At 35.5% G+C, this 12,110-nt stretch overlaps 2 protein-coding genes across 12 annotated transcripts; one reads left to right on the forward strand and one right to left on the reverse strand.

Annotated features, from left to right (window-relative positions):
* The first annotated feature begins 265 nt into the window (after window positions 1-265).
* Window positions 266-9,976, forward strand: LOC137807270 (protein TRANSPARENT TESTA 9). 11 transcript variants are annotated; one of them, XM_068607802.2, is made up of 22 exons: window positions 266-585; window positions 798-849; window positions 943-1,019; window positions 1,101-1,234; window positions 1,336-1,432; window positions 1,607-1,664; window positions 2,183-2,291; window positions 2,429-2,552; window positions 2,643-2,829; window positions 2,973-3,108; window positions 3,238-3,298; window positions 4,037-4,125; window positions 4,199-4,269; window positions 4,659-4,763; window positions 4,885-4,956; window positions 6,138-6,275; window positions 7,512-7,617; window positions 7,703-7,774; window positions 7,863-7,921; window positions 8,091-8,250; window positions 8,920-9,086; window positions 9,479-9,976. In XM_068607802.2, exons 1-22 carry the CDS (start codon window positions 533-535, stop codon window positions 9,800-9,802), a joined length of 2,451 nt encoding a protein of 816 aa, XP_068463903.2. In that variant the 5' UTR covers window positions 266-532; the 3' UTR covers window positions 9,803-9,976. The 11 variants fall into 11 exon arrangements, with proteins under 11 accessions (XP_068463903.2, XP_068463904.2, XP_068463901.2 ...); XM_068607803.2 differs by having other exon boundaries at window positions 4,885-4,950; XM_090300774.1 differs by having other exon boundaries at window positions 270-585; window positions 3,230-3,298.
* An 846-nt stretch (window positions 9,977-10,822) lies between these two features.
* LYSOPL2 (lysophospholipase 2) lies at window positions 10,823-12,110 on the reverse strand. The gene has a single exon (XM_068607809.1). The coding sequence runs from the start codon at window positions 11,922-11,924 to the stop codon at window positions 10,962-10,964; it is 963 nt and encodes a 320-aa protein (XP_068463910.1). The 5' UTR covers window positions 11,925-12,110; the 3' UTR covers window positions 10,823-10,961.

A 12,110-nucleotide genomic window follows, 5' to 3' on the forward strand; every position in this document is an offset into this window, starting at 1 on the left:
TGTATATCTTTATTATTTTTTTTAAAAAGTTATTTTAATGTGTGCATAATCTAATTTTAGTTTGAGATTCTTTTATAAATATTCATTATGAAAGTTATCTAAAGGAGCTCTTATATTACTACTATTAATTAATATGTATTTGAATGTTTGCTTCAAATTTGGGGAAAACTTACCTACACATCATATTTGTAGGTATTATTCTTTAATCATATTTGGAGTTTTACTGCAATGTAGTATTTAATAAAATGAAGAAAAAAAAAACAGTAATTACCTTAACTTTGGTAAGGTATAGTCCTCTTCCTCCTCCTCATTTTCTTGATCAGTACTGTTAGTGTTTTTTCTACTGAAAGTACTCCCAAAACCCAAAACAAGTGTTTGGTACCTCACGATCTTTGAAGAACCCTAGTCTACACACAAACCTTATTCACTCTCTTCCTCTGAAGATGCTCGGAGCAGTTTCACTTTCAGTTTCGATGAATGAATTCAAATTCAAATTCAATTAAACTTTATTTCGAGGTCTGATTCTTCAATCATGTGGAATTCCTTCTGGAGATCCAGAGATCGTTTCTCCTTGGACCAACTCAGGTCACTACTCTATCTTCACTCACTTCATTTCGTTCAAATTCGCTCAAGTTATTACCAATTGCTCATTCTGATTCTTGAAGAATCCTGGCTAACATGTTAATCAGCTGTGTGCTGTGGATATCTTCTGAAGTCTTTGGTCACTTCTATTTCAAAGAAATTTTATAATGAACCATTGATTATTGTCTTACTGCGTTATGGTTTTCACTGTTAAGGTACTTAACCGAACAATTGACGAAGGTACAAATTATTAATGAGGTTAATAAGGTAAGAATGTGATTAAATCGTCTTTGCTGTCAACTTTCCTTGGTATGTTCTTCACGGTTTTCCCAATTTTCTTAATTTTGTTATGTGTGGAAGGGTTTTGTAATTGAGGCACTGAGATCAATTGCGGAGTTGATAACATATGGTGACCAACATGACCCGAGTTTTTTTGAGTGAGGTTCCTCGGTGCTCATGCTTTTTATTGGTATACTTTTTGGTTTTTTGGAAGTTCATTGTGTCCTAGCTTGTGACAGATTCTTCATGGAAAAGCAAGTCATGGGTGAATTTTTACGTGTTCTGAAACTTACCAGGACTGTGAGCGTTCCACTTCAGTTGCTGCAAACAGTGAGCATTATGGTCCAGAACCTAAAAAGTGAACATGCTATATGTTAGTTGAAAACCAAATTGAGTTTTGACTTTCGTCAGTTTCTCAGTGAGGTGTACAAATGTTGCGGGTTAACTATCTTCTTTGTTTTTTTTTTTGGGCAGACTATATGTTCAGTAATGAATATATAAATTACCTGATAACTTATCCGTTTGACTTTCGAAATGAAGAGCTGCTGTCGTACTACATATCCTTTTTAAGGTTCGTTTTGACCTTTAAGTTATTTTATCTATTGAACTGGTGATTGGTGGTTGATGATAGCACTCATAGAATCTGTTTTCTGGTGGCAGTATACATTTGTTTTTGTTCACTTCCCATCTCCTTTCTGTAATATTTCTGATTAGTTTTCTGTTACATGTCTTTTGGTTATTGAAGAGCAATAAGTGGAAAATTGAACAAGAATACAGTTTCACTGCTTGTGAAGACTCATGGTGTAAGTTTGATGTTCTCTTTCTTATTCTAATGTTTTTGAATTATAGCTCTTAAGTTAGTTTTAAAAGGTTGTCTTCAAACAATTGGTTAGTGGGCCTGATGTTCTTGACATTGGAATTGTAAAGGAGACCATATAGTAGTGGGGTTTCCTAGGTGTTTGCTCTCAAATGGTGATTTTATAAGGTGGATAAATAGTACTGGTTTTTGTACTTCCAACAAAAATTCACTAAAATTTCTTGATTAGGAGAAAGATAAGAAAGGAAGGAAGAGAAGCATAAATACAATAAAAACCTGTTGTATATTCCAAGAGGATGACTTGGACAGGGAAGCCTGTCGGAGACTTGTTCATCTTTATTGATCAAATCTTGTCAGATCATTAATGTTTTTCACATATTCATAGTTTGATCATTTGTGTCTATTTTAAGTATAATTTTGTTGTTCTTTTGGCTGTGGAGGATTTTATTCTGCTTTTAATATTGGGCTATCCAAATGTGTTCACTGTATCTTCTATGTCTTTAGGATGAAGTAGTTTCATTTCCACTGTATGTAGAGGCCATACGCTATGCTTTTCACGAGGAGAGCATGATTCGCACTGCGGTACGAGCTGTAACTCTTAATGTCTACCATGGTGAGATTTTATTATTTTACATAAGCCCTCTTCTGTAAATTTTTTCCTCTCTCCCATTTCCTCCACGAAAACATGAACTCAATTTTTATGCTAACAAAAATTATAATTTTCTAATACATTTGTTGTACAATTTTCAGTTGGAGATGACTCTGTCAATAGATATATAGCCAGTACTCCTCACAAAGATTACTTCTCAAACCTGGTTTCATTTTTTAGGAAGCAGAGCATGGATTTAAATAAACTGCTTTCTGATACACAGCTGTAAGCAATTTCTTTTCTCTTGTGTTTGAACTGTACACTAAGATTCCCTTGCACCTGAAAAAGAAATTGTGGTTCCTGAATCTGAGACAGAAATCCGGGCCCAGATTCAATGTCTGCAATTATCGCTGCTGTAGATGAAATTGAGGATAATCTGTACTACTTCAGTGATGTTGTCTCTGCTGGAATTCCTGATGTTGGGAGACTGATTACTGATGGCATTATGATGATTTTGATATTCCCATTACTTCTTCCTTCCCTAAGGGTCATGCCTAATAATGTATGAAACTTCACTTTATGGCCTTGTCAGTTCTTTTTTAATCTACTTTTGTCTTTGTTCAAGGGTCTTTAAAAGATTCCAGATGGATTTTGATTCTTATTATGCAACTTATCTTTGTTATTGTTTGATATACATTATTATAGGACATGCAAGATGGTGCTTCTCTTTCTCTGTACTTACTTTGTTGCATCCTGAGGATTGTCAAAATCAAAGATTTGGCGAATACCGTTGCTGCTGCCCTTTTTTATCCCTCAGAGGCCTTTACAAAGAGTTCTCGGGGTAATTTCAATTGCTTTATATCTGATCATGGTTTCACATCTGAACGCCAAGGGTTGGATAGTGATAATCTCACCAAGTGCGATACAAGACACACAATGTTTAATATTTCATATTCTTTTAGTTCTTCAGGTTTTCATTCAGATGGTGTTCTAGTGCAAAATGATTGTACCAGTTCAAATTTGTCTTTAAGGTAAAAGCCCCAATTTTTGTTACACAATTTATTGTGTTTTTTCTTACTATTTATTTGTCATAAGTTTGATATACTAGTTTCTTTTTTGTATTTCTGTATGTCACCAGAATTGGAAACAGTAATCAATATGTCATGCCAGCATAAACTACCTTGACTATAAGTTATTCAAGTGAAATATGTAATACTGTTTGATATCCAAAAACGTAAAGAAAATGACAGCCCTTGGCTTCCTGTGTACACCCTTCTGATGCTGTCTAAGAATTGAATCATGTTTCGATAAAATATTTGGTAGTATTGGATTAAAATTATATTTTATCATTTTATTATTGAAAACCAAAAGCCAAAGTACTAGAGTGTTATGATGTTGATCTGATAGCATTTTAGAATAAAGAGAAGCTGTATTGTATTTTTCAAAATAAAAAAGCCAGAGTTCAAGAGAGTGAAGTCAGCTCAGCTATATCTAGCTGATCTAGAGAGACTAACAGAATGTAACTGTCTAAGAAGAAGATCTGTAACTAACTAGAGTTAGATACAGAGTACATCTGGCAATAACTTAATAGAAAATTAATGGTCTATTTAAAATAGGAGTAAAACTATTCTCAAATAGGTACTTGGGTGTTTATGTAGGCTTAAATTGATATTTTTGATGTCTTATAATAGTGTGTTTGTTCTAGTTAAACTCTGTTTACAGGAAGTCTTTTTGTATTTTTTTCCTAACGACTTTTATGATTGATGTAGGGAGGTTTTGCTTGCTTACGTATCAAAAGGAAATGATATCCTTGTTTTGGGTTCGTTGAGTGTGCTTGCTACGCTGCTGCAAACTAAAGGTTTTCTCATTGAATTTTTGTGTGCTTTACTGTTGCATTGTTTTCTGTTTACATAATTTTTATTGTTCTGCAGAACTTGATGAATCAATGCTAGATGGGCTTGGAATTCTTCCACAACGAAAACAGCATAAAAAACTATTATTGGTAAGCTGTATTCTTCCATTTTGATATTTTTCATTTTATGAACATTTGATGGTTGGCTTTTGTACATAGTTTTGGGGTGGGTTTTTGTGAAACCATTTGTTTCAACTACAACACTGACTTGATATTTATACATGAATATATAAATAAACCATTTTCTAATTACAACAATATTTTCTTTATACATTGAACCTAGAAATTTACACTAAATGTACACAAAACAATATACATTTCTAGCGCTTTCCTTCAAGTTGGGTCACATACAAGTCACATGTGCTAGGCTTGTTATAAAGATAACTTATCAGAGGAGAAAACCGTGAAATACATCAATTCAGTTCTGGTGAATTGGTCTAGTGGCACGCTATTTGATTTGCTTTGCATATTTTGTGCAGCAAGCTTTAGTTGGTGAGGGTTCAGGCGAAGAAGAACTTTTTTCATCCAAAAGCAGTAGGGATGGCATTGGTAATGATATCAATGTCTATCATAAAAAGATAAAGGTTTTCTATCTCTTCAACAGCAATTGTTGATTTATTTAATATTCAACAACCATTATTTATTTAGATTTTGGAATCTCTGTTGCTTGAAGGTTGACTTTCTTATGTTTACCATGTTTTACAGGAGCAGTATGGTGTATCTTTTCTGCCTTTGGATGCGGGAATAAGTCCTCATATACATAGATTTCAAGTAAATGTTTGTATACAGTGGAGTCTTGTTGATATGCTATTTTTTTGTTACAGATTCTCTATACCTCGTGAAAGTCCTTGATTGCAATTAGTAGGTTTGTCTTTTCATTTAAAATAATGGAACTGTTAGACTCAATGGGGAGAGTGGGGTGGGGGGGAGTGGGTAGCAAGTGTTGGAGGACTTGTGCACAAGAAGTTGAGGCATGAGATAGGCACATCTCAGCTCGAACTCCTGTCGATTCCCCTCCTTGTGTGTGCTATAAGGAGGTCGACGTTCGTGGGGTACTTGCCTCCCACAGTTTCCTCCCTATCCCACAGGAGCATAGATATACCTTCTCCAGAATGTATTCCTTAAATTTAGACAAGTAGAGGAAAGTGTATTGAGTTTGTTATTCTAAATTTAGTTAACAATACATTTTCCCATTAGCTTTTTAGATTAAACATATAATTGTGTTATGAATATGTGTTCAATATATCAAAACCAAAGCAGTTTATGAAACATTTTTATCCTTTTTCAAAATTGTTCTCTAAAAGTTTAATGTGAAAAACTTTTTAGACTATCCATGTAAAACTGGAGTTACCAGACTTTTTACTGTTTACTCAGGATAATGGTTACTGTATATTTGTTAGTGTGCAAACACGTGAATACATCTCTGTTTTTTGTGAAATAAATTAGTTTGATAATTTTCATTGAACTTAATCTACCATGTATTAATAATTATCAGAGGTCGAGTCTTGGCACAATGGAAATATTGTCTTATGATTTCAAGGTCCTGAATTCAAATCCTGGAAATAGTCTCTCCTTGGTGGAGTAAGGCTGGGTGTCTAAGGATCTAATCTTCCCACACCACCACACTAGGTGGTAGCCTCATGGACTGGATTGCCCTTTTATTAGTGTAAATTTCAGAAGACTTCATACAAAATGTAATGCGTTTGCAGTTCACACTATTTCTTGTTTGGGATTAAAGGATGAAATTTTATTGGCATCACTTCCATTTTCTTCTTCGTAATACTTAAAAATCCATGTTTTGATGCTGCATCCATTGTTCAAGACTACTATTCACTAAATGCCTGTTTGCAACTGCCTGTTTTCTGATGGATAGTTTTTCCCTCTTCTGAAAGAAATTGGAAGTCAGCATGTAGTTTGTTATGCTTGGGTTTATTACTTATGAATGCTTTGTTTTTCAGGTGATTGATGCATTAGTGAGCCTCAGTTGTCGCTCTAATATATCTGCAGAGATACTATGGGATGGCGGTTGGCTTTTGCGCCAGTTGCTTCCTTACAGTGTGTCAGAATTCAACAGTCATCACCTTGAATTACTGAAAGTAAGAACAGATGAGGCTTTTCTAGCAACACCCTTGAGAACTTAATACATTCTCTTGTGATCATGTAGTATTTACAAAAATATCGAAGTGCACATGTTTAAAATTATTTATTAATGGCAACCAGAGAAGGCAATTCTTCTCTAAGATACTATTCTCGGTCCTCAAAATTAGTGCTTAACCCCTCCCCCAAACATCTCCCCTTCTTGTACCCTTCTCTCATTATGCTATCTATAACTATGGCATATCGCCAAATTCCAGTTACAGAAAATTTCATCACTGTTCTCACCTCCTTCTTCTATAGAGTATATTTTTCATGTAAATGCCTCAGTACAATCCAGGTGCAATAGTCATTCCTCATCTGAACCGTTTACATCTCTCAAGTTTGAAAGAGAATAAATTCTTTCTTATTGGGTATTTTCAGAAATAAACAGCACCTACTCTAATAAACAGAATCCCTTAGATTGTGGAACTGTTATGATAGAAATAAAAACAAGATATAGCAAAATATACAGAATTAAGACCAGTAAATACAGAACTAAAACTAATATGAATAAAGTCTGAAACTTCCTAAAATATCTCAACATCATTCAATCAATGGTTTTTATCAGTATCAATTTAGTAGATATTTTAAGGGAGCTGAGTAATTTGAGATAGGATATTAGTACAAAATTACATAAAAATCTAACATATTTTGCAAGTTTGGTCATGGAATCAAAAATTTCTTAACTAAATACTGATATATTAATAAATTAAATGTTAAACAGTCAGTTAATGCAAATAATATATGGGTATAATTGTATAGATATGAATTTGCCATTCCCAATTGAGTGACTCCAATTGAAAGTGCCTGAACAATATCCAAGTTTAAAGAAAAGATATATTTTGATCAAAGCTAAGGATAGGAAAGTTGATGCTGAAGAGAATACAAGATTGAAACACAAAATAAGATAATATTTGAAAATTCCTTAATTCCTTTGCTTATCTGTCTTTGTAGAAATAATAAATGCGTTGTTTGAAAGACTGTACTTTTTGATAAATCATGCCTTGTTCATGAATAGTCTCATTAGTAGCTATGATTGTAGAAATTAATGACTAGAACATGTACCGAGAAGGCAAAAGAGGTGATCTAATAGAAACAATCGTAATGGAAAATGAAAATGTCTATCTGTCCTACTAGTATCATCTGCACTATTTCATCTCCTAATGCAATTATATCAATATTCTTTTATAATACAGGTTTCATACAAGAATTATGCTTCTGCTCTTGTAGAGGAGGCTAGAGGTAGTTGGTCCGATTTACTTATTTCTGTTCTCTGTGATGAATGGAGAAAGTGCAAAAGAGGTGAATTTTTATCACATTGTTCTGCTTGTTTGTTTGTGTAATAATTGTACTTATGTTCTTGAACAAATTTTTTCTCTACCTGTAGCAATGGAGTCATCATCTCCTAGGAAAGAACCAAATTGCATACTTTTGCTACCATGGAAGATTTCTTCAGGAGGTAAGCTTGTACCTGTTTCAATTCATTTTGCTACGGAGGGAAGAGTTAGAGGCCCTTTAAGTGATCCTTCTGATTCTTGTCACTGCAGGTCATGTTCCAGAGGAGTCGTCCTTTGCCGCTGGAAAAAGAATGCATGAGTTGGTGAAGGTCTGCAGCTTTTTTTCTATGCTCCCTCCCCCAACAGACTTTTTTTTTTAAAAGTGAAGTGTGGCATAACAATGTGAATTGGAATTCTCAATTCTGTATCTTCCTGGATTATGTGTTAACGTGTACCTTTATATGATGAAGAGCATTTTGTTGTCATTTTCCCATTTAGGTATTTGTACTACTGCACCAGCTTCAAATATTCACTCTTGGCAGAGCTTTATCAGAGCAACCACTAATTTACCCTCCTGGTGATCTCCATGCAAATTTCCGTGCCCGAGGTTCTGGGCTTGATGTCTCGGGCCCAAAGGCAGGAACTGAAGTCAGCCTTGGTCAGTTGTCTGAACTGTAGTTTCTTCTATTTTCTACAGTGGTTTTACTTAAGTTGAGGTTTATTCTTTGCTTTAGGTTGAACAGAAGAGTAAAAAGAAGGAAGAAGAGAATAAGGAGGGAAAAGGGGGAGGGTAGAAAGAAAAAGAGTGAGGAGAAAACCATCTCAATTGTAATCTCAACAGCAAAACATTTTCTGAGAACCCAATCCAAGTACATAGCCAAACTTAATAGTCTAACCAATCAAATAGTAGCAAGTACCAACTTTATACCAATTAATGAAAGACAAGTGACAACAAAGAAAAAAAGCTCGTGTAGATAGTCATGAGTGACTTGGAGAGACTGGTGTGCAGTGTTTCACGTTTCATGCTTTTAGTCTCTGATTTTCTCCTTTTCTTTTCTTTGTTTAGTTTTTGAGGATACCTTATCCTGTTGTTTTATATCTCCATTTCTTTCTTAATAAATTCTATTGTATCAAATTAAAGTAACATTGTCATTACTGGCTTGTTTTGAAGTGTCTATAATTGACATTGGCCATGTGTGAAAGGATTTTCTCCCTTCTGTACTTGTGAACATGGGCATATGTGTAGGCTGTAGTGGTTCCGTGCATATTTGCCATTTAACAAATAAACTAATTTGTTAAAATTCTCTGATTCATTTGCCATTTGCAGGCAATGCCCTGCCTTGTAGGATAGCTTTCGAGAGGGGGAAAGAGCTCCATGTTTACTTTCTAGCAATCTCTTTAGGAATTTCTGGGTGGCTTGCTCTTGCAGAAGAATTGCCATTGAAGAAGTCTCATGGAGTGGTTCGGTCTGTTGCCCCTTTGGCTGGATGCAATGTATGTATACTTCTCTTCCTTTGAATCTTAGTCATGAGTTAATTTCATTTGGTTATAAAACATTTCTTTTAAGTCTGACAATTATGATGCAAAGTCATTTAGAAAAAAATAGAAGAAAACATTTCTTGGAAAATTATTTTCAGCTTGGGATAAATGATTCTCAATTGGTTGATGAATTACTGTTTATGAACTTAATTACCTACATTACTGGCTGGTGTTTTAAACTTGAAATATTGTGCCAAAAAGTTATTTATTAATCTTAATTTTCTCAATTTATTCTGGTGGCAATGATACAAAGCCAAACAGTTGATGTATTTTGAAAATTTGTTATGATTATTTTTACCCTAATTATGTAATAACCTTACTATCAAAGTTGTCCTCATTGTATATAGCCTAGGATTGATGATAATCATGCAACGTGGTTACACTTGAGGATTCGGGCTTCCTCTTTACCCTTTGTAGATCCTGCCCAAATCAAAGATTACGGGAAAAAGAAAACAAAAGCTTCGGTAGATGGCAGATGGACATTGGCGTTCAGAGATGAGGAGACTTGCAAGTCTGCTTTTCTCATGATTGTTGAGGAAAACAATTTTCTGAGTAATGAGGTTCATAGAAGACTAAAACCTTTGTTCAACCTTGAAACTGCAATAGATTTATCAGGTTCGTCTTTATGTTTTCCAGAGGATTCCTCGTCGTATAGAACACATCCCAATTAATTTCGACGCCCTTTTTGTGTATGTCTCAAAAAAAAATTAGATTAGTAATTACTTTAGTGTCATTCTTTTGTATAGTAGCTTATCAAGTTTTGTAACAAATGTAAATGCAAGAGAACCTCGTATAGAAAGCTTTTCCTGCTCAGTAATTTATTGTTTGGAGGGTCTTTTTGTATAGATATGTTACCGCTAACTATATGGGACAAATGCTTCCTAGACCCAATCATTTTAACCTGCACCCAACATATTTTTTTAATTTTCAAAAATGCCCTTAATTCCAGAAATAAAAATCTGGAATTGAAAATAATATATTCCGGAAAAATAAATTCGGAATTTTTTTAATTTTCAAAAATGCCCTTAATTCCAGAAATAAAAATCTGGAATTGAAAATAATATATTCCGGAAAAATAAATTCGGAAGTGATTATTGAGTTCTGGAAATAAAAATCCAAAAAAACAAAAATTAAAATTCTATTTCGGATAAAAAAATACGGAATTGAAAATAATACATTCTGAAAAAAAAATCTAGAAAAGTAATTATTGTGTTTCGGAAATGAAAATCCAGAAACAAAAATGAAAAACTCAGATAAAAGAATCCATAATATAAAATTTCGTTAAATCTGGAACACATATTTGGGAAAAAAATTTTAAGGATAGTTTTGATTTTTCCGCTGAAATCGTGTGCAGTGATATGGTGCAGGAAACAATTGTCACTATTTGGAGTGATGAAAGCTTTTTTTTTCTTCGCCAATTATTCCGTCTTGGGTTGCGCAGTGTTAAAACCGATTATTGGATTATTTTATTGCAGATATTCTTTCTTTTGGCCGTGTTTGTTTTCGGCTTTATTGGATAACCTTGTTATTTTGAAGTTTTTTTAAAAAGTTTTATGTTCCATATCGCTCGGTTTAATCCATCTTATATATACTATTAATTCATAAAAAATATTATATTTATCGCTCGGTTTAAAAAGAAATATTTTTTATGAATTATGACGAGTGACAGTATAGAAAATATTGGAAGAAGGTTTTTAGTTAGTGTTGTATTAAGTTGATATTATTTTTAAAATTGCAATAATTACAGTAAAATTATAGTAGTTGTGAACAATTTCAATTTCCTCCTTATCAGAGTCCATAACAACAATCCATTAATCACATTAATTATCACTAAGAGGCATACCTTCGAACCCTCTCATCAATCCACTCCCTCATGTCTCCCAACACAAGGTTGGCAGAGTCATCAGGCTCCCCCTGAATCAAGGAATGATACATCCCATCATAAAGCTTCAACGTCTTATCCTCACTTGAAGCCTTCTCGTAAAGCAGCTTGGACGAAGAAGGGCACGTAACGCCGTCAGCAGTTCCGTGAGCAGTGAAAAACGGTGCCGTGACTCTGGAGAAATTATCCTGCACATACTGCGTCACCCTGAGAAGCTCCCGCATGGTGCCCACCCTAGGTGGGCCCGTGTACCTCCTCGGGTTCGACGCTATAATCTTCAACTTCTCAGGATCCCTAATCGCCTTTCCCACCATCTTGTTATCGGGCATGGCCGCCCACGTGTCAGCCAGACCGAACAACAGACCGTACATGAACAAATGCACCTTGCTAGGTTTCATATCCTCGGGTATAACGAAAAGCGGCGCCGAGAAAATCAGGCCCGTCCACGCCTCCGGATCTGATTTGAAGTACATTAGGAGCGTCGCTAAACCTCCCATAGACTCGCCGAAGAGGAATGCGGGGAGGCTTTTGTAAGGCTCGCTGTGGCGGACGTCGAGGAAGAAGGAGAGGGAGGTGGCGGCGACGGTCTCCATGTCACCGAGGTAGCAGCGGAGGCCTTCGGAGCGGCCGTGCCCGAGGAGGTCGGCGGCGAAGACAGCGTAGCCCCAGGTAGCGAAGCTGATGCAGATTTTCTGAAAGAGCCAGCCGGTGTCGGAGCCGTAGCCGTGTGTCATAAAGACGGTGGCTTTGATGGGTTGGTGGAGAGGGAGGAAGGATTGCGTAAAGATTTTTCCATTGGGGGTTTGGAAATGAGACTTGGTGTTGCTGACGCCTTGGGAGGTGTAGTACTCCTCTTCGGGCATGTTGCCCCAGAAGTTTGGGGTAACCTCCGATGATGGTTCCGGTGCCATTTTTGTGTATGAAGTGGAGAAGGTGTTGGAAAGGTGAGTTGAAAGAAATAGGAAGGGAGAAAAGAGTGTTAGGTTAGTTGGGTTGGTGAGTGGGACCCAGGGAGTGGGTGAACCAACCAACCCCTCCTCCAAAAGGAACTTTACTTGGTTGGTGGTTATAAGAGTGCCTCATTACTATGAGACTTA

Source organism: Phaseolus vulgaris, chromosome 3, assembly GCF_051622355.1.
Source record: "Phaseolus vulgaris cultivar YP4 chromosome 3, ASM5162235v1, whole genome shotgun sequence".
NCBI lineage: Eukaryota > Viridiplantae > Streptophyta > Magnoliopsida > Fabales > Fabaceae > Phaseolus > Phaseolus vulgaris.